The 22520-nt window shown below is 37.8% G+C and overlaps 1 protein-coding gene and 1 long non-coding RNA gene across 3 annotated transcripts; both read left to right on the top strand.

Moving 5' to 3' along the window:
• Positions 1-7829: 7829 nt before the first annotated feature.
• Positions 7830-15113, top strand: LOC133717313 (uncharacterized). Of its 2 annotated transcripts, none has more exons than XM_062143999.1 (13): positions 7830-9402; positions 9663-9783; positions 9903-9999; positions 10140-10215; positions 10896-10992; positions 11093-11195; positions 11283-11416; positions 11612-11789; positions 12145-12299; positions 13235-13444; positions 13854-14201; positions 14301-14427; positions 14667-15113. In XM_062143999.1, exons 1-13 carry the CDS (start codon positions 9356-9358, stop codon positions 14816-14818), a joined length of 1845 nt encoding a protein of 614 aa, XP_061999983.1. In that variant the 5' UTR covers positions 7830-9355; the 3' UTR covers positions 14819-15113. The 2 variants fall into 2 exon arrangements, with proteins under 2 accessions (XP_061999983.1, XP_061999984.1); XM_062144000.1 differs by having other exon boundaries at positions 7831-9565.
• Positions 15114-20638: 5525 nt separating this feature from the next.
• LOC133713956 (uncharacterized) lies at positions 20639-21849 on the top strand. Its single transcript, XR_009848367.1, has 2 exons — positions 20639-20694; positions 21577-21849. It is a non-coding gene; the product is annotated as an uncharacterized LOC133713956 (long non-coding RNA).
• The last annotated feature ends 671 nt before the right edge of the window (positions 21850-22520 follow it).

Below are 22520 nucleotides of genomic sequence, written 5' to 3'. Positions count from 1 at the left end.
AGGAATCCAAGCGTTTAGGACGTTCACGTTCTTCTCTTTGACGTCGATAAACACGCAAAGCCTAATTGCTTTTGGCGGACCCTGCCACACAAAAGTGGAGGAATCCAAGCGCTTAGGTCGTCTGCGTTTTTCAATGATCACCAAAACCCTGAAAAAGAAAGAATATATATATATATATATATATATATATATATATATATTGAAATACATATAAAATTGTGCGACATTAAAAAAAAGGAGGTGACATCATGAAAAAATTCAGAACCGTGCAACAGCAAAAAAAAGAGCATTAACGTCATGGCATGTGAAGGAAGCATGATTAAGAAAAAGAAGAATCATGTCTTATACTCAGGTCCGAAAAAAAAAAAAAAAAAAAAAAGAGGATTAATCCTGCTTTAATTGCACGTGCATGCATACATACATTGTTAAAGCATGGATGGACAATTGAACAAAGATCGATGCAGATTATGAAAATATATATAAAAAACATTCATCAGAAGAGTACAGAGAAGCCATACCTCAGTCTTAATAATTTACGGAGCCCAAAGCAAGAAATTAGTAACAGCAAGCAGTAAATAAAGAAAGCAGGAATGGATTTCTTCAATTGTCACCAAAGACCTGAAAAGAAAGCAAAATATATATTTAGAACAATTTTCAGAAATGTACGGTGCCAAAAAAAGGGCTGCGGCATCATAAAGAAAAAAGAGTGTGGGGCAGATGACAGAAATTAACAAAGAAGAGTGAGCCATGCTTTGGATGTCATCATCAGAAGAAGGAGGAGCCATGTGAGAGCAAATTAATAAAGAAGAAGAGTGAGCCATGCTTGGACGTCATCAGAAAAAGAAGAAGGTGAAAGGGACATGTGAACAAGAATGATCAATGGTGAATGATTATCGAAAAAAAAAAAAAAAAAAAAAAAAAAAAAAAAAATTCTTTAATGGTCGCAGTGCTGCACATGCATATATATGAGTATGTGATTAAGTAAAATTTTGGTCTACACGTCCATGCTTATATATATATATATATATATTGTCAGAGCACGATATATATATATATATATATATATATATATTATTCATTAGATTTGACGTGAGAAAGGGGAGTGATTTCTCAAAGAGAAACAAGCCCGAGGAGAAGAATCATGTTTATACCATGTCAGAAGGAGGAACATTGGAATCATGGATAATTCACAACAGCATAGAGGTACGGCACGTATATAAAGCATAATAATAAAAGAAGGGTCAGTTAAATTAAAAGAGGAAGGCAAACAGATACCTCAGCGTTGCCACGATCAAGAACTCGTGTCAGATCAAGGTCCCAGGAAAATCAGTACCTCAATAGCCCTAAGTCCTGTCAGAAAATAGAGAAAGAAAAAGTCAGCACAGGCCATTGGTTGTCTCAATTATCAATGAAGAAACAAGCAAAGATAAATCACCTTAAATGCTAGATATTATTCTGCAATACAGAGACAAAAGTTAACCAAAGAAAAAAGGGCAATGAAGTGCACCAGCAGCCGAGTCTAGAGTATTGAAGAAGACAGGTTTGACAATCAAGCTTGAAGAGGGCCTTTATTTATATTGAAAGGTCAACGGATCATTTCATTAATTTCCTAGTTGAGACTAGGAAAGTATGGCAGAAATTCTAAATTTCCTGCTATATATGGCATCAATATACTGATTGCTGAAATTTTGAGAATAAAAATTTTATTCAGGAAAAATCAAGGATTTATTCCATAAATATTTAAAAAAAAATATATTCCTATATTATGGGCTTTGTCACCTGCTCATTTGAAATCCTTGCCATATTTGCAAAATTAAACTTTGATTGCAAGAGAATCTCTAAATTAAATCAAGATTTCGGGAAATTATCTACAATTTTAAATCAAGATTCCAAAAGAATCTCTACAACTTCGGAGTTTTAGAAGTGGCTACAGGTGAAGCAAAGTGCCGCATCAAGCTATGAAAAAAAAAAAAAAAAAAAAAAAAAAAAAAAAAAATGAAGTCAAATTCAAACTTCAAGTCACACCTCCAACACGTGACGACATGTTTGCGGCGCACCTTGAAGTGGGGGCATTTGTAGACACCAAAAATTTAATGAAAATAAATTCATTAAACAATTCGGTCAACACTCAAAATTATGACTGAACAAATTTAGTCGGCATGTGGGTCCCATGAAATGTCCACGTGGCTTGTGAGTCAGCAAAATCATACAGACTCAGAGAATGACACTTGGCGACACATGAAAGGTCTGACGGCAATAAATGAATTTGCTCCGGCTAAATCAATTGATATTAAAGCGGATCAATCAAATCAATTGATTCCGAATAAAATCAAGTATTAAATCTCGTCTGCTGATTAGATATTAATTTATTTAAATTGATAATCAAGACGAAAATCAGCCATCAAATTAATTGGTTATTCCTTAATAGTCGTGATTAAATCAATTAATTAAAGCTGATTGATTTGATTATGCTATTAATGAAATACAATTGAAATCAGCCATCAAGTTAATTGGTTAATTCCTTAATGATCGTGATTAAATCAGTTAATTAATGCTGATTGATTTGATTATGTAATTAAGGAAAATACAATTAATTACGTGTCATCAAGGCATTCCAAATTGAGAGAGACGCCGACACTATAAATACCCCTCTCAAATCAAGAGAAGGACTTCAGCGGAAGGAGAGAAAAATCACTCCCAAAGTTCATAAGTCCTCAAGCACGTGAAGAGCCTTCAAGCTGCCAAATAGCCGGTTCATCACCAACCTCAAGCCAAAGCACTCGTCACGTGTCAACCCTCGTGGCCATCATACGACTCAAGATCAAGCGTCAATCGCCCTTGAGTTAAGTACACCATCGAGGACGACGACAGACAGAGGGACGCAAGCAGACGGAAGAAACCTCTCCAAAGCTCAGAAGTCTCCCAAGCTCGTGAAGAACCATCAAGCTGCCAAATAGCCGGTCTCTTCACATCGCCGACTTCAGACAAGCAGGGGAAATCACCTACAAGCTCGGAAGTCGTCAAACACGCGGAGGATCAACAAGCACCAAACACATGTGCTGATTCATCCACCATCAAAAGCCATACTCGCCACGTGACACCGCTCGTGATCTGATCAAGTTCAAGCCTCTACAGCCCTTGATCATCCGTCGTCTTCAAGTCGTCAACAAAGCAAAACTTCTGCCAAGTTCTTCATCAAGCTCGTGGAGAATCAACAAGCACCAAACACACGTGCTGGTTCATCCCCTACCAAAGCCGAAGAACACTCATCATGTGACACCACTCGTGGCCTAAATCCGATCAAGATCAAGCTTCTACAGCCCTTGGTCAATCATCTTCCTCAAATCGTCAACATAGCAGAAAGTCCACATTGCAACCGTTTGATTCAAGATCAAGTGCTCGCCACCCTTGGATTAAATCAACGTTAGAGATCGAATCAGAGGAGAATCTTGTGAAAGAGCATCCACAGAGATTGTAACCCTAAAATTCATTAATAAAAATATATTATTTTGTACACGTGTCCTTCTTTCATTCGTTGCAGGATTTTTCGTGTTTACAGGCGCCACTTCATACATGCCGGACTTATTCTCTTCCAACGAGAGTGGCAACTAGAATGTGTTCTCTCCATGCAACCGGCCGGTCTGTGAGCATTGTACTCCTCCGCCACACGACTCCACAATAAATCCGACTTTTGATCTTTTCCGACGCAACCATCACCCCCAACGGTGATCCAAGCTTGGCAAAGAATAACTTTTTCATTGTGCCTCCAAGAATCCCCTCTTGGAGCCATTTTTTCCAAGACAAAATAAAAAACGAAGATATATTTAAGAACAAGAAGATGGGTTAATGAATGGAAAATTGTGAAGGAGATGGAGGATATTTGGTGTGAGGAAATAGAAAATAATGGGTAGGTATTTATAGAATTTCCTACAATTCACTGTTCCAACGGGTAGATTTTTTTCCCTTAATTTTCTGGTAATTCTTTTTTTTTTTTTTGAAACAGAAAGGATATAATAACCCTTCAATTAATAAGAGCCGTAGATGAGTTTTTTTCCCTCAAATCTGAGCCATCAGATCGAAAATAGATCCGTTCAGTAAAAAAAAAAAAAAAAATTTAATGCAACATCGGACCGTCCATTTTCAAAATGGAGCGATCTCAGCCGTGCATTTAGTGACCGTTGCTTGCCCCAACGGTCGGCAGCAGACAAACTGAGCCCCGCGGGGCCCACTGGAGCAGACCACCAGCAGCTGCTTTTTCTCTCTCCAGCGCAAGTAGGCGCGTCTTCCTCCTCCCATGTTCTCCCTGCTGCGCGTGCTGCCCACAAAAGTCATCCAGCGCGTCACTCCATGCATTGGGCTGGGTAATCAGAAAGTGTGGTCCCGGGCCACTGTGCTGAGTCCTGGATCTGGAATTGTCTCAAATATGAGACTACAAATGAGACTTGGACTCAAATTTATAGGACCGGATCCACCAAAAACACATGGTTGGAGAAGAAAAGTCTTATAATTGGCAAAATTTTGGTTTGGCACCCCATGGTTGGAGTTGCCCTAAGTACTGAAAATGACAAATATCGATCCATATTTTTTGTTACATTTCGTTTTAAACGCATCGAATTTTATAATTTGCCGTTTCCGTATTTTATGGCTGAATTTTTTAAAGTATTTTTCACTAAAACTTACTGAATTACTCACGTACGTATTTTTGACGTTTAATTCCCATCCCGAATATTACTTATTAGGCTATGAATAGTAGGGAGTCATTCTAATGAGGACTAGTTGAGCACTTTCTAATCAATAGTTTGAGAGATTCACTTTTCGATTACATTACAGTAAATTAATCGTTAGATATTTATATATGCATGAGTAGATCATGTTGGTGGCATCACGGGTATGAAAAATATGTGCAAATTTGCGTGATGTTACCTACTCCCAAGATTAGGAGGTCAAGTTTTAGTAAAGGGGAAAAGTAAGAGTATTGTACCTAAGAGATTGAGTAACTCTACCTTGGCTAGATTACCGTGAAAATAAAACCTAGAAAAGACATGTAAAGTCTTCATTTTTACAAATTCACAACCTTAGCCCTTTGGAAGCTAAAGATCATGAGGATGGTATTAACAATTGTGGTAGTGAGCGGCTTGGTTGATTTTAAGTTTTATGAAGTAAACTAAGTTGCATAAAATAAAATAAATAAATAAAAATGTAGAGACTAAATCAATGAGAAGAATAGAGATTTAGGCATCACACCTAACCTTACTCATGCACAAAATGTAACCCATATTTGATGTAATAACATGCTTTGACAAACTTCCCCTTAGTGCTTTGGTGAAGCTACCAAGAAACCAACTAATTAATCATGCAATTTAACAATCTCTTTTGAAGCAAAGCTAAATTACACGACCTTTATACCATTCAAATCTTCCGGATCCTAAATGGCCTATGGTGCCGTGAGCCTAAATTCTTCCGGAACCTAAACTCACAACATCATGCTTTAATTTCAAGGTAAGAAATTCAAGCAACTTAGTTCTTCCCGTAGGAATAAGCTAAGCCACCACCTATTTAGCTAGACATGCTCACGGAATCAAGAGTTTATCAAGTTCATGTTTCCGATTCATTAATTTCCTAAAACATGCTTCTAGGTGATAAATCTATCAACACACTTAGGATACATGAAAGTATAGTAGCCAAAAGATTCAAAACATGCATACACATCAAGAACATAAAGATTACATTGTTTTGTGCACAAGTTTGGCTAGGGCTTACCAACTTCAACTACCCACAACTCATATTTACGCAACTACAAGCCATAAACATCATAAATAACAAATAAAAGAGAGCAAAAAGTGGAGAACAAATGATATACCCACCGGTTTGACTCTTTTTGGAGCCAAACCAAAAGCACAAGATGTCTCCCTTGCCTCCTAGATGCTATATGAGAAGAGAAATGCTTCAAAGTATAGGGATTTCAGTTTCTAGAACCCAAATCACTATACAAATCCACAAACTCTCAAGAACAAAGGAAGAACAAGGCTTGAATGTGTGAGAAACAAGAGAAGTGATTGATCAAAGTGTGTAGAAACTTCGGTTTTGGTGGAACCTAAGTGCCTACACACCTCTCTCTTACACAAAAGCTAAGAACTATGAACTACATGATGAAGAACTATGAAAAATGGAGAGGAAATGGAGAGAGAAAGGAGATGAAATGGATGAAGGAATACATGAAAAATGTCCAAAGTGAGGGGAGAGTATTTTTATAGGCCAAAAGTGATGAATGGAGGGTGGAGATCAAAGGAAATGAAGGGCTAGATGTGATTGACAAATGTGTAAGCACAAAATGTGGATCTAGTCTTTAACTCCACATAAAAATGACCTAGAAAGCCCATAAATATTTTGGTGGAGGAGAAAAAGGAAGGGTAGAAGGGTCATTGTGTAAGGGAACAAGGTAATAAATGGGAGACAAAGGTGTAAGGTGTAAGAATGAGACCACTTGTCATATTTCAAATTTTGAATTTTAAAATAACCTAGACCTAAAGTCTTCCCATCTAAAGTCTCTAACACTAGTCAGCTCTTCCTTGTCCTCTACACATGGTCTTGGTCGGCCAACTTGGGCGGAATCCGGCGTTGACCGGCGTTGACTCTCATTTCGTCATGTTTTCGTACTTTTTTCCTTCAATTCAATCTCCACCAAGAATTTGGAATTAGCCTTCAATTTATTCATACCAAATGTTCCTTCATGAGTGTAGATCATTCTAGTAAAATTTCAGAGCTTAGTTCACTGTAGTGTGGCATGAAAAATGCTGCCGGAATCCGTACAGGTCCGGTTTTGCAGTTTTTGTCTTCTAGTGCAGAAGTTTGCACCAATTTTTTGAAGGCCTTCCATTCCGAACTAGCTCTTGCACTCTTCATAAAAAATGATCCTTAGGATGTCTAGAATAGATCGGGAAAGTTTCAACTCGTTTGGAGTTAATTTGGTCAGTCTGCCGCTCCTCCTTCCTTGCCTAGCTCTGTTTCTCCTAGAATGAGTAGGAGAATATGCTAAGATTGAAATTTTAGTGCATTTCCAAGCTTCTCCATCATTTCCTAGCATGATAAGGAAAACATAATAAATATATATAAATAAACAAAAAGGTTAAGCAAAAGTGCAAGATTAGGGGAATAATTACTAAGTAATTATGGACCTAACAGATCACTTATGGAAATTTTCTTCCAAATTGCTAATTGTAAAGGTATCAAACTAGATCAAATCAATGGACGAACCAAATCTGCCAAACATGAACTTTTCATGGTCATAACTAATAAATCACCATTATGAATCCCTTAATGATTTTTAATTTGGTTGAAAAATTGCATAAATGATCTACACATAAATATCTAAACATACAGTTGATTTGCGAAAATGTGATAAAAAAAATAGGTCTAACAATAAAGTTCTCAACTAGTCCTCATTATAGTGGTCCTCATTAGAATGCCTCCCATGAATAATATAGAGATTGTTTTAGGGAATCGATATTGGGAGAGAAATAGCTGTGTATTTCATTGATAATATGGGTCTCTTTAAATAGATGATTATAAGCATAGAATCAGAGTTTTACAAGGAAACATAATCGTATAATGATTTGGATATCTACGAAGATATCTCCGAGAATATCTGTAAGACTAATTCTATTACAACTCAGACAATTAGAGTTTGGGCCAGACACAATTCATATATACTTGAACAGATATAATTCATGTACTATTTTTCCAAAAAAAAAAATATAATAATAATAATAAAAAATTATTAAACTGTTGTTGTCCCGTGTGAAACACGCGGCTTGTGCTTGTTTCTCTTCTCCGGTCTCCACTTGCAGCCGCTGCCACCGTCAACCGTTGGAGTCGCTCGGCCCGTCTCCCAATTCTCTCCCTCTCTTTCTTTTATCCTTTCAGTTTATATTCCCTCAAAACTGTAATAGCTTGCTTTTATCTGAGCTAGTTGGTTTTCAACTCCTTAGCTGCTATTCGGCTGTTGATGATCTATCCCAGCATTGCTAATCTTCAGCTTCTACTGTTCTAGGACTATATCAGTGTTCCTTTTAGTTTGTCTCTGCTCTTCAAGCATGCATGTAGTGAACACTTGTGCCTTTTTTTTTTTTTCCTTTTTTTTTCATGTTTAGTTAGTTGCATAATCCGTAAGAATTTGGTGGGTTGGCTAAAGATTTTGATATATGAGGGCTAAACCCAAATGACATATAGTGCTGCAAGGCTTACATGTTGTGGGTTCTATCTAAACTAGGCTGTAAATTTATTTATTTTCTGCAAAAGCTACTAGAGCTCTGCCGGTAGTTTGATATGATTCTAAGTTTTTACCAACTGGCCTTTCCACCCAAACTGCAAAGTTGTTGGGTTTCTATGAAATTTGATTAGGGTTATGGTTCGATCATGACGTTGTTAACCTAGTTCGCCACGAAAAGCCTTTGCCTTGATTTTATGTCATGAATATTCTTAACTACTTAGTTCATCTTCCGTTAAGATGGATAATTTGGAGTAATCTTAACACACAGCTTTGTTCAGTGTTTTAAAAGCCAATTTGTCAGACTGGTGGCGTTGCTGGTGTTTGTAGTTAGGTATGCATAAAACCTTTTTTTCCTGGAAACATGTACAGATGGCATGATGGAGGCCATTCCATTGAATCCAAATTGATTAGGTCTCCAAGTTGATAGGCACAGAAAAAAAGACTGCTAGTTCAGCTGCTATAGCCTGGCAGAGGATGCTTAAAGAAATGTACATAGTTAAATTGAACTTAGCAGGCAATAGGCCATCGCCCTATCCCAGCCCCCCAGGCCCATCCTTAGTCAACCTTCACTTTCCAGTTAACCTCGTGAAAAAATTATCGAACTCCCTGGCACCCCAAATTGTGAATGACCCCTTGAGTTTTATGTTTTTTGGGCTCCTTTTGATTCATCAATATTTCTTATTTGGTTGCCACAGTTAGGAAGCTCAATCACTTAGTCGCCTTCACAGTACCATTTTCCAATTTCAGCTGTTCCCAACTCGAGAAATATTGAGACTCATTTTTGTCCTAAACTGTAATTTGTCTTTCAGAAATAAGTCTCCTAGTTTTTGGTCTCAAGTTTTTCCAGTACATCATACTTGGACTGTGGATTTTCTGATTAACATGGGTATTTGGATAGTTGATTCTTGATCCTTTTGTGTAGGGAATTGCTACCAACGTTTTGGTGTTTTTGGGTCTTATTGTTTACTGATAAGAGTAGTGGTTTGGAGGTGTTAGGCCTCATGTGTTTGGTCATACATATGTTATATTGTATGGAAATGCTTTTTATGTTTCCAGCATATGGCTTAAATTACAAATGCCGTCAAAATGCTTGTCATATCGAGGCATCTAACAGTCTCTTTTATTCGGTCAAGGTGAGTGCTTTACATTGTTTTACTGGATCTAACTTATATACACTGAATATCTCATCAGTCCTCACACGCCCCAACCCATAAGTTCTAAATGGGGGATGATCAATTCTTTGTGGTATTATGTGTCTCCCCTAAACATTCTGAACGGAGGAATATTAATTCTTTGGTATTATCATATATATCGTTTCTGTTTTCTCCTTAAGTGTACATTGTTGATTGATTCTGACACTCTCTCTCTCTCTCTCTCTCTTTCTTTCTTGCAGACCAGGTATGCTTGGTTTTTCTGCTGCTGCTCGTGCGGCTACATCACCCAACACCAATCTTGTCCTGCTATTCTCCACCAAGCTGCCAATTGCTGATTCTTCTTCTTTCTCTTCTTTCACGGTACAGTTCTCGCAATTTTCACCTTCTTTTTGTATTTTATATATATTATATATATATATATATATATATATATATATATATATATATATATATAATATCTTTATCTTTGTGGTGTACAGTCTTGCTCAGTGAGGAACTCATCTTGGCTGCATACCAGTTGCAGACCAATTAATGCCGTGGCTGCCCAAGAGGCTCAATCCTCAGCCTCAGCCACAGGTTTGATTCTTTTGAGCTGTGCTTAAAACAAAACAAAAAAAAAACAAGAAGACACGTAATTTTTTTGTGATTTTTTTTTCTTTTCTCATGTCCTGATTAAGCTTGATTGTTGGTTCATCCAAGCTTCTTCTTTGTTTCAGGTGATAGGCAGGCTCTGATATCTTTGTCAGACAAAAACAATCTTGCCTTCTTAGGGAATGGGCTTCAGAACTTGGGGTAAATTCAGGAGCCTACTTTTTTCACCAAAATATTAATATTCTGCAGTATAACGTCAATTAAAACTGTCATCGTTATGTAATGATATCTACCGTGGGACAAAACTACGTTGAGATCAAGTTAGTGCGGTCGAAATACAAATAATACATAATGCCAATGGAAATTATCTTAAAAGAATTGAGAATAACTTAATAACTCAATATGTGTGTGTGTGTTTGTGTATGCACACACATATGTATTATATGTCTGCCTGTCTGTGTTATGAAATATAGATAACTCCCAGGTGATGTTGATCTCAGAGAGTGGACTTCTTTTGTGTTTTATGGCTTTGGTCTCTCTTGACTATCCTGTTGTTGAGTCTTTAAGCTTTCTGCCTACCTTCTTTGGGATCATCGTCTTTATTTAACCTCTCTATGATCTCCATGGTTTGGTTTCAATGGTCTCAAGTCTCTGCTTCTCCATTTTACCTTAACACAGTTTTTATTTTTATTTTATTAATATTTTAGTTGGCCCCTCCAGTTGGTACCTCCTGGTTTGTCCTTCAATGGGAAGTTCACCCACATAATTGTCTTTTGTTTTCCATCTTGGAATTATAATTTCAACTGTATTCAAATAATGGGAAGTATTATATGTTTGTCATGATAAGCTTTTTTTTTTTTTTTTTTTTTTGGACATTGTAGATATAAAATTGTTTCCACTGGAGGAACTGCATCTGCTTTAGAAAGTGCCGGGGTGTCTGTCACTAAAGTTGAAGAACTTACTTGCTTCCCGGAGATGGTAGGCTAGCACTTTTCTTATTTTTCTATAAAAGATACACAAGTGAGGTGTTATCTGCATTATCATTTGGCCTCGTAATCTGTTTAAATATGTATTGAAGCTTGATGGTCGTGTAAAAATTTTACACCCCAACATTCATGGGGGTATCCTTGCTAGAAGAGACCAAAAGCATCATATGGAAGCTCTTAGTAATCACGGAATTGGTGAGTTTTGCTGTAATGCCTGCAATAAACTCTCGTTGTTGTGTGAATTGTGTTAATAGTTTATTTTGCTACAACATTTTTATACAGGTACTTTCGATGTGGTTGTGGTGAATTTATATCCCTTTTATGATAAAGTTAATTCAAAGGGAGGAATAGAATTTGAGGATGGAATCGAGAATATAGATATTGGTGGTCCTGCCATGATTAGAGCTGCCGCAAAGGTAGATTATTTGAATGGCAATGATAGCATATTGTTGGTCGTATAAGTTCATAAATCATAATTTTCTTTGCACATGGCACATACACACTAAGTTTTACTACTCTAAGAGTACTTCTTAATATCACTAGTGTAATAGTACAATTGTTATTCTGATATCTTTATCTGATATTTTAAATGAAATATGCTTGTTAAACAGAATCACAAAGATGTCCTGGTGGTTGTTGATTCAGAAGACTATCCTGCACTGCTAGAATATCTTAAAGCGGACAAGGATGATCAACAGTTCCGAAGAAACCTTGCGTGGAAGGCTTTTCAACATGTTGCTTCTTATGATTCTGCTGTTTCAGAGTGGCTTTGGAGGCAGACTACTGAAGGTACTTCTTTGAGTGAGTTATACAATTTAAAATATTTTTGATTCAATTTAATTAAGTAGAAACCACATTCAGAATTGACATGCCAGTTCATTATGAATATTACATGAACACCATCTCGATTGACATTCATGAAAACAGAATTATGAGTAATCTGTTGAATCACAATCTGTACAGAGAGAAGATGGAGATTGCACTAATGCTCATAATAAATTTAAATGGCTGAGTTAGGTAGGGAGGAAGTGTGAGAGTGATATTTATGAAAACATAGTTTCTTTAGGAACGCACTGAATTCGTTTGTCTGTGACTTCTATTGTGATGGTCCACATAATTGACATCTTTCTTTGATTTTTTGAAGATAAATTCCCTCCTAGCTTAATAGTTCCTCTATTGCTGAAAAGTCCCCTTCGGTATGGTGAAAATCCTCATCAAAAGGCTGCATTCTATGTTGATAAGAGTCTTTCTGAGGTTAATGCTGGTGGCATTGCAACTGCTATTCAACATCATGGAAAGGTAATAAATTGCACTACCAATTTGATTCCACTTCAGTTAAAGCTTTGGCAGTGATATGCATGGTATCTTTATTTTGTAGGGTGCTTCATATATTTAAACAACTGAAAAGGCAAAACCTGAGTTTTATAATGAATATTTGATCAAAATTGGAATATCTGGGTATAAAAAGCACACTAATTAATTATTCTGTCTCGTTTTACTTGCTGTTATGCAAATCATTGTTTACAGCATATATTGTTGGTGGCAATTAAAAAGCACACTAATTTTAATTGCTGTTCTTCTACACACAATATTGACATTCAAATTAATTTAATACTGCATGATAACCCAGGCTGTGCAATTTTGCTGTGTGAGAGGTTAAAATTTGCTGGAGGGAAGAACAGAGGTATGATACTGGTGGTGGCTATTTTTGGGTGGTTTTGGTGTGGAGGAATAGGAGGGTTTTTGATGATGTGAAAGGAGGGGAGGTTGACTGTTTATGGAAAAGGTTCAGTCTGGGCTTCCCGTATGGTCATCGGTAAAATCAGAATTTTGGAGGAGCACTTTTCGTGCTATGCTTTTAAATTGTGGAACTGCTGTGTATAGGAACTCTTTGTTTGATGTAGTATGACTTGTACTTGTGTCTTGATGGACTTTGTCTCAATTGTCTGATTGATTGGACTTCTTGTACTCTGTTGTAGCGTTTTTTTTATTGTTTCTTAAAATTCTGTGTTTCTCATAAAAAATTCTAGGTCGACTCCTATTTCCGATATTTGTTGAATTTAATGATTAGCTTAAATCGGTACCAGTGGTTTTATTCTCTAATTTTGTATGACAATAATGAAGTTCATAATATGCGTGGGTGGTCACGTTTGATCTTCAGAAATGAACCTTCTCTCTATGCAATACACATGTTCTTATCTCATGGTCTTTCAAACCTTAATTTTTGACCGCAGGAGATGTCATATAATAACTATTTAGATGCTGATGCAGCTTGGAATTGTGTGTCAGAGTTCAGAAGTCCTACTTGTGTTGTTGTAAAACATACAAATCCTTGTGGTGTAGCATCACGTGATGATATACTTGACGCATACAGGCTTGCTGTCAAAGCAGATCCAGTGAGTGCATTTGGTGGCATTGTAGCTTTCAACATAGAGGTTGATGAGGTGAGTTTGAGATCTCGGGGCTTGACGTAGATATATAGATGATATGTGATTTAGTTTTTGGTATGGACTTCCCCAAATGTTGGTTCACGCACCAAGCTTGTGGAACTGGATTGGATATGTAATTCTGGCTCCCCTATTCTACTACCCTAAATTGAAAAAGAACCTAAGATGTACGTCAACCCCACCACAAACCTACTTGCGCCCTGAGTCCAAGGGCTAAGGGCTAAATCTATTTATGTGCAATGAAGAAATGAAAATACGTTCTCTGTGCAAATGGGATAACTTGAATGCAACTTGCTTTAGTCCAAAAAGTTGGCACATAGCGAGAAGTTTCTCTATCTCAGCATTATTACCTGTTTTGCTGCTTCTTTTTTTTTCATATATAGATCATATTTTTCTTTGTTTGTAGGGTCTTGCTAAAGAAATCCGTGAGTTTAGAAGCCCAACAGATGGTGAAACTCGGATGTTTTATGAGATTGTGGTTGCACCCAAGTATTCAAAGAAAGGACTCGAAATCCTTCGTGGAAAATCAAAGACTCTGAGGATCCTCGAGGCAAGCAAAAATGAGAAAGGAAAACTTTCGCTTAGACAGGTTGGTGGTGGGTGGTTAGCCCAGGAGTCGGATGATTTAATTCCCCAAGATATCCAGTTTAATGTTGTGTCTAAGAAGTCTCCACAAGAAAGTGAGCTCAGTGATGCAGAGTTTGCATGGTTGTGTGCCAAACATGTCAAAAGCAATGCAATTGTAATAGCAAAGGTAGTCTTTCTTTGTATTACCTTAGCCCGAATCCTTTTCTTTTCTTATACTAAAGAACATTTGGGTCCTTAAGACATCTGATTCTTGGAATTTGGACAGAATAACTGTATGTTGGGTATGGGAAGTGGACAACCGAACCGTTTGGAGAGTTTAAGAATAGCATTGAGGAAAGCAGGAGAGGAGGTCAAGGGGGTAGCTTTGGCTAGTGATGCCTTCTTCCCATTCGGTAATTATTACCTACTCATAAATCATTGTTCTGTTGCTTAATGACAGAAATAGTTTGAAAATAACTGGAGTGTAGAACGAGTAAAAGGCTAATTAATCTAATTCCAAAGAAGCGAAAACTCGTGCAATGGTGGAATTGTTTAATACTACAATCTTTACTGAGAGCAATTTCTTATGCTAAACTGGAAATAGATATAAGAACCCTTACATTAATGTGAACGACACCTGTTTTACAAGCAGCTTGGAAAGATGCCGTGGAAGAAGCATGCGAAAGTGGAGTCAGTGTTATTGCAGAACCTGGTGGCAGTATAAGAGACGGAGATGCTATAGATTGCTGCAACAAGTATGGTGTTTCACTTGTTCTCACTAATGTGAGGCACTTCAGGCATTAATAACGGATTTTAGTTTTGGTCCTTGCTCCTTTTACTTTCATCCCAGCACCTTTGCTTAGAGCTCAGAATCTAATTTTTGTTTGGATCACTAGGTTTGTTTCCTCTCACGGAGAAAATCCTGTAGTCATGTTTCTTGTACAATCTGAATGATGCATGTATTTTGCATACAACAGATTTTGTCTCTGTTTTCACTAAAGCTGAATGACTAATGTAAAGAATTATAAGGTTATGTATTTGTCTGATGTTCTTCGTAAAAGAACTAATAATCAGAATAATCTTTTTCTTTTCTTGTTTCTTTCTCTGGTACAAGAAAAACACAAATGTAAATACATTGGTCGCTGAATAGCTGTGAATATACACAAAACAAGAGAACGTATAAAATTTTAAAAGGAAGAGTCATATTTCCATGTGTAGAAGTACAGTGAACAAAAAGAGGTCAATATGCCTCTTACAAAAAGGCCTTTATTGGATGGATAGTGATATATCCAACTTTCACTACCAAACCATTAAACTTCAACCACAGGGCAGTTTGTCATCACTTTCAGTAGTCTGTGAATCCTCTTCAGTTGTTTCCCATGGTGTCTTAATAACTGCTGCGGCACGCACTTTGCTTTTGCCGATAGATGTAATACCTTTCAGTACCTGGTTTTCGTTGAGATTGTTAAGGACAAGACTTGTAGGCTGTTCAAGATTGTGAACTACATCTCTGTTAGTAGTAATTGGGAGGTGAAATACTTCTTTGCGAGCGCTATCCAACGCCTTGTTATTCAGCCAATACCATGAGATTAATCTTCCTGATCCTTCTCTCTTGGTCCTCAAGGAAAAGAGAAAGCAAGGACTTTCTCGCTGAAACCACTGTGTGTGATTTAAATCAATTGACCGATCGACCAGGTGTTGAAGGAAATTGTAAGCAAGTTTCTATGAAAAACTCATATTGATTGACCCTTTAGCATTATAAACATTGAATTTCTAAACCATGAATTGGTTCGAAGACTCAAAACCTAGTCATGCACCCCCAAGCCAAGAACTCGCACCATTAAGGACACAAAAATGGGTGGCACGTACTTAGAGAACATATATGCTTGCCTTGATCATTTCTTATCATTTCCATTTTCTTGAACGTTCATCTACCATCTTTTAAAAGAAATTATGGAAAAAACGAGCTCCCAAGATGACTTCAATAACAGTGTCTTCAATAAGAGTGCCAGTTCCGAAATCAATGCGGCTGTTGTTGCTTCTGTTAGTAAGTTTTTATGTTACTTACATATTTTAGAAACGTCACTAAGCAACTGATAATATTACAACTGAAAATAGACAACCATTAATGCCTGTGTCAAACTGATGACATATTTGGAAGAAAATTATAGTACATTTCTCAAACGAAGCACGTTCTTCTGCATTTTGTTTTCATTTCAATTCTTTTTCGAAACTTGACTTTGTTACTACAAAGAGATTTGATAAATTCTTTTTCCATTTCTCACTTTCTTTTTTTCCTTTTTCAGTTTCAGTTTCTACTGTGGTGCTGATCATTGCTGTTACAGCCATTACATGTGCCATTACTAACTGCGTGAAAAAGTCTAGAAGTTCTATTTCAATTTCTGCCAAGATAATGAGTAGTAACAATAAAGGGCTTCTCGAAAATTGAGTACAAGTGGCTGTCAAGGTCCTTACCAACAACAACAGGGCTAAGATAGTTGAAGAGCAGTTTATGGTAGAAGCTGGAACCTTGGGAAGAACTTACTATGTCAATAGGTTAAAATCAAGATTGTTGTATGTCCAACAGTCAAAAGTTCATATATCTTCTATTGTTTTTCGGTACTTAAATTGATTTCAGTACTGTTCCAGAACGCAACGTATTGGATTCGTAACTTAGATTTCATTTGTAAGATGCATCCTTTCTTGTTACGTACATAGAAATTGTTTCTGCACATAGATATGTAAGGAATTATGTGGTATACAACTGATGTAAAGAATGAGCAGGAAAACAATTTCAGTTATCACAAATGATGTAAAGAATTATGTGGTATACAACTCATTATTTACTGACTGATACTCGAATGCATATTTCTACACATTTATTACCCAGTTAGGTGTATTAACAATTTTCGTTTTGAATTCAAGGAATCATGAAAGGCTTTGACCAGGCTACTAATATCATTCTTGATGAGTCTTATGAACGTACTTTTTTCTCCAGAGGTTTGCATCTTTACAGACTTATAAGCTAGCTTCCAAGTGCCAACTGCATTTTCTCTTTGCACTTTTATAAATTGAACAGTTGGACCAGGATAACAGATTTAGGAATCTTATTTCTCAGTTCTCCAAATTTTTGCCAATCAAATGCCATATGGAGGATTTATTATTTTCTAGTGGACATGCATATCAAAATTTTAAGTTTGAATGATACTTCTGGGTGTACTTTCAATTAGGTTCTTGTACAACAAGTAAATCCCTACAAGTTAGGGATACAAGGAATATTACAAATAATCTCCTAAAGATACACATAATTACAATATTAATTACTGAATATTCTTAACACTCCCCCTCTCCAACTTGTGAATATCAAGCACTCCCAACTTGCATAACAAGGCTTTGAACTTGTCTTTGCCCAATCCCTTTGTGAATATATTTGCTAACTGTTGTAAAGAACCAACATATCGGGTGCTAACTGAACCATTCAATATCTTGTCTCGAATAAAATGACAATCCATTTCAATATGACGTGTTCTCTCATAAAAAACTGGGTTTGCGGCTATGTGTACAGTTGCTTGATTATCACAATGCAAAATAGCAGGTCTAGAAATAGGCATATGCAAATCAGCAAACAAATATTGTAGCCAAGTGAGTTCACAAGATGTACGAGCCATTACTCTATACTCGGCCTCGACACTAGGCAATGAGACCGTCTTTTGTCTTTTGGTAGGCAATGAGATCAAAGAATCTCCTAAGAAAACACAATATCCAGTAGTAGACCGACGAGTAGTAATAGGACAACCCGCCCAATCTGAATCACAAAAAGCTCTCAAATTCAAATTGCTATTGGAACTTAAAAGAAAACCTTGGCCAAGAGAGGATTTCAAGTATCTGACAACTCGAAGTGCAGCAGCCATATGAGGTTGACGCAGCTCATGCATGAATCTACTAAGAACATGAACAGAATAGGTAATGTCAGGTCTTGTGATTGTAAGATATATAAGCCGTCCAACCAAACGTCTATATGCAGCCAGATCCTAAAGTAGCTCACCTTGATTTGATAATTTGGTTTCTTCCATGGGAAATCAACTGGATTTACACCCAAAAATCCAGTGTCCTTGATAATTTATAAAGCATACTTGCGTTGAGATATATAAATGCCATTTTTTGAACGAGCAATCTCAAGTCCAAGGAAGTATTTAAGTTCACCCAAATCTTTAAAGCGAAAACGGGTGTGAAGAAATTATTTGAGAGCTTCGATGGAGTCAAGGTTGTTCCCAGTAATGAGGATGTCATCAACATAAATTAATAATACTGTAAGGGAATTACCAACCTTTGATTGAGTGAATCCGGCAGCAAGTATTGGTGCTGTAAACTTGGCAAACCATTAACGAGAGGCTTGCTTCAAACCATATAAGGACTTGTTAAGGCGACACACATAATTCTCCCCCTGTCGCCGAAGACCTAGAGGAGGAGACATGTACAACTCTTCTTGCAAATCACCATTGAGAAAAGCATTATTAACGTCAAGCTGGTGAAGAGACCAACCTTGACAAGCAGCAATGGCAAGGAGGCAGCGGACAGTAATCATCTTTGCTGTGGGTGAAAAAGTATCATGATAATCAATCCCAGCAACTTGAGTTAAGCACTTGAAAAGCGAGCTTTATACCTCTCAATAGAACCATCAACATTATATTTAATTCGATAGACCCATCTACAAGCAATAAAACGTTTGCCAGAAGGAAGTGGGACGAGTGTCCAAGTGTTGTTGGCAGTGAAAGCGGCAAGTTCATCATCCATTGCTTGTTGCCATTTAGGATCAGAGGCTCCATATGCATAAGAAGAGGGCTCCTCAGCCCTGCTGATGGAAGCAACATAAGAAAGATAGGACGGTGAGTACGATTGATAAGAGATGAAATTACAAAGCGGGTAATGCGTACCTGGTGGAGGACTTGACGGAGGAGATGATAAATGGTGTGGTGGCAGAATCACTGTAATAACCTCGTTAGAGGAATTGTACGAAACTCGTCGGAGGAATAATACGAACCTCGATAGAGGAATAATACCATCTCGTGAAAGAATCAAAGACAAACATTTCACCCTTCCTTTAGTTTTCTCACCCCTCCCTTTAGCTGTAACGGTCCTCCTCTTGTCGGAGAGCCATCATTCTGTTTCTTTTTTTCGTTTCTCTATCGACCTCTCTCTCTCACTCTCTCTCGTCCGAAAGATACCGAAACAAAGCAAAAATTTCTCCAAGCTCTCTTTTCCTCCACAGGCCATCATTCAACGCCGGACAGCCTCCAGTGGCATCATCTCAGCCTTGCGAAGCTACCTGCAGCGGTTTTGGGTCACGGCACAGTCGGAAACGGCGGCGAAGAGACCGGGTACGTCCAGCCCCGATTTCTTTCCAATTGTGATAACTCGAGCTACAGGCCATCAATCCTCACCAAACTTCATCCTCGAGCTCGCCTCAACTTCCTGAAGCTCCCAGAAGCAGCCTCACACGGCGGCGTGGCCCGAAGCAGTGGCTGCAAGTCAAACCCAATCAAGAACGAAACCGGAGCTATCGATCCAAATATCTTGAGCTACAGGACGTCGTTTTGAGTGATTCTTGAACCAGTGAGCTCGCCTTGAAGTTCTGAACAACTCTTCAGAAGGGATCGAAGCGAGTAGTGGAAGTTTTTACGTCGAACGGGAGCTCGCCGGATTCTGCAAATTTTCCGGCCACCGACGCTTTCGATCAAGATATCTCGAGCTGTAGAGCTTCTTTTTGAGTGATTCTTGAACCAGTGAGTTCGTCTTTAAGTTCTGAACAAGTCTCCTGAAGGAATCGAAGCGAAAGAAGGACATTTTTACGTTGATCGGAGCTTCGCCGGTTTCTGCAAATTCTCGCCGGTTTCTGGAAAAAATTCCGGCCACCTCGACTGTTTTAGGTAATTTCAACCACTTCCGGTCATTTTCAGCTTACATGGTAGTTATGAAAGTTGTTAAGCATGATGAGAGGAAGAAGAGCAGCCCGGCCCCGACACCATTGGTGGTGGTCGGCGGCGGCTCTGCCACTAACTCCGGCGGCCCTTTCCGGCCACCTCCGGGGATCAAAAATATGGTTTCTGTACATTTTCAGATTCTATATTTCAATACGATCATTTTGATATATTATACACAATTTTTGGATATCGTATGATTAAGTTATGAATTTTTAAGTTTAGATCGATTTCGATCGTTAGATTTGTGATCTGTGAAGTTAGGACCGTCAGATGGACTTGTAGTTTTGATATGATGATCTTATGACTGTCCCAGTGGCTTTGTGTGGTCATGGGCGAAGATCCGACCGTTGGATCTTCGTATAAATGCAAAACAGTGATTAGGGAGGCGATTCGTGAGAATCCGTCCGTCGGATTTTCGTATAAATTTGTAAAGATGTTAGTAAGGACGATTCAGGAAGATCCGACCGTTGGATCTTCGTGATGATTTTTGGGGGGTGATCCTAAAGGCGATCCGTGAGGATCCGACCGTTGGATCATCATTTAATTTTGATCCGACCGTTGGATTGTCGTTTGAGTATGTTTTTTTTTGAGCTATTGGCTAAGTTAAGGTCATGTGTGATTAGGTGATTGACGGTCTCCCTTGGGTGAACGATTTCGGTGTGTATTGTGTTGAATTGAAGACGCAGCGGGAATATCGAGGTGAGTAAATCGCACATGGTTCATTCACGAACCGAAATTCGGTGATTTTATTTAATTGAGAAATTGTGGAAATTGTTTTATGAAAATAAATATTTGTTTTAAATTATATGGACTTGATCGACTACGGTCCATAGGTAAGTAAAATGTATTTAAACTATAAAAATGAATTTCTAGATTTTATTGCATGTGAACTATAGTTGGTATTAGTGGTCACTCTTGTGTGGGTGACTACATATATATATATTTACGTGGAATATATATTGGATGGTGTAATTTACTGAGTTATATTTTGAGCATTACCCTTTGGAATATGTGATTTATCTTAGATGTTGTGTTGTCTATGATAATGGGTAATTGAGTAAAGTGCGATAGTTGAGTCGTTGAGATGAATTAAATGAGGAGTCGAGTGAATTGAGAAAAGCAGTCATTCGTAAGGTGAACCTTGGCCCAGGTGACACTTTACGATACAGTTAGAGCTCTAGTCTGTCTGCCATCATACTGCTTGGGGGATAAACGAGTTATCATATGCCCTTGGGTATGACATGACATACTGAATGGGGTGATTAATCTAATTAATCATAAGCCTGTAAGTATAATATACTGCATGGGATGATTTATATAAATAAATCATAAGCCTGTGAGTATATATTGAGTAAACAGTTGTTTGTTTTTGAGTAGTCATGTTGAGATGTGAGTTGATTGATGCTTGAAGTGACGTTGTACACTTCAATTATTATGCAAAGAAAATACTTGAGTTAAATTTTTGCTTGAGTCGATTTGGTTACTTTAAATCGTGCAATCCTTTCATTTACTCATACGAGCTGTCAAAAGCTTACCGGGTTTGTGTTGTTGCAATCCCGGTACACTATTCAAATTGTGTAGCGGGTAATCCTACAGGTCAGGAGAATCAGGACGGTGATCGTGCGGGTTAGAGAATTTGTTTTAGTTTTACAGCAATTGTAATTGTGAGGTGAGTTATGCTCATTTGAGCCTTACAATATAATTTGGTGAGAGTGTGCTGTAATAAACAAATTTGAGATTTGGTTTATGTAATATCGAGCGATGTGAGGTGTGGTTGTTTTGAGAAAAAAATTCAGGTTGTATTTATGTGAGTTGTATTAATTCATGTTTCGGATTTGGATTTGTTATTCAAAATCCGGGGCGTGACAATCACCTACGAGCAAACATAATCACGGAGAGGAGTATTAGGCGCATGGGAAAGTTGGAATCGGCGGAGCGCGGGTTCAGGCACTTGTGCTAGAGCAGGGTCAGGCACGAGTTCAGGTGCGGGGTCAAGAGCCGAGTCAGGCGCAGGTATAGGCGCTTCAATCGCTGGTTCAGTCATTGAGTCGGGTGAGTGTGCGACAGAAAACGGTGGGGAGAGAGAGACACAGGCACGTCAGAGGAAGATGATATATGGTTGCAAATCTGGGACTGGTTTAGGTAACACAGGATCAAAAGAGAAATAAGAGAATGAGTTTGGGAATGAAAATGAAAGGTATCTTCAAGAAAAAGAACATCCCTATTGGTAAAAAATTTCTCTGTTTCTAGATTGTAGAGTTTATAAGCTTTCTGGCCCATTGGATACCCAAGAAAAATGCATTTTTGAGCTTGTGGAGCAAATTTTGAAGCTGGGTGAACAGAAGTAGCAAAAGCAACACATCCAAAAACACGCATTCGAGAATAGTCAGGAGGCTTGTGATAAAGAACTTCAAATGGGGTTTTCTTATTCAATAAAAGTGTAGGAAGTCGATTAATTGTGTAAGCAGCGGTAAGAACACATTCCCCCCAAAAATCAGTTGGTAAGTGAGATTGGAAGCAGAGGG

This window comes from Rosa rugosa, chromosome 6 (assembly GCF_958449725.1).
Source record: "Rosa rugosa chromosome 6, drRosRugo1.1, whole genome shotgun sequence".
NCBI classification, from domain to species: Eukaryota; Viridiplantae; Streptophyta; class Magnoliopsida; order Rosales; family Rosaceae; genus Rosa; species Rosa rugosa.
This window is presented reverse-complemented; position numbering and strand designations above follow the sequence as displayed.

What these genes read in the sequence shown, in the direction of transcription:
- LOC133717313 (XM_062143999.1), top strand. Translation starts at nt 9,356, where the DNA reads ATGCTTGTCATATCGAGGCATCTAACAGTCTCTTTTATTCGGTCAAG. An exon ending in TGATTAGAGCTGCCGCAAAG is followed by an intron (nt 11,417 to 11,611) that starts GTAGATTATTTG and finishes CTTGTTAAACAG; the next exon opens with AATCACAAAGATGTCCTGGT. An exon ending in ATGCAATTGTAATAGCAAAG is followed by an intron (nt 14,202 to 14,300) that starts GTAGTCTTTCTT and finishes GAATTTGGACAG; the next exon opens with AATAACTGTATGTTGGGTAT.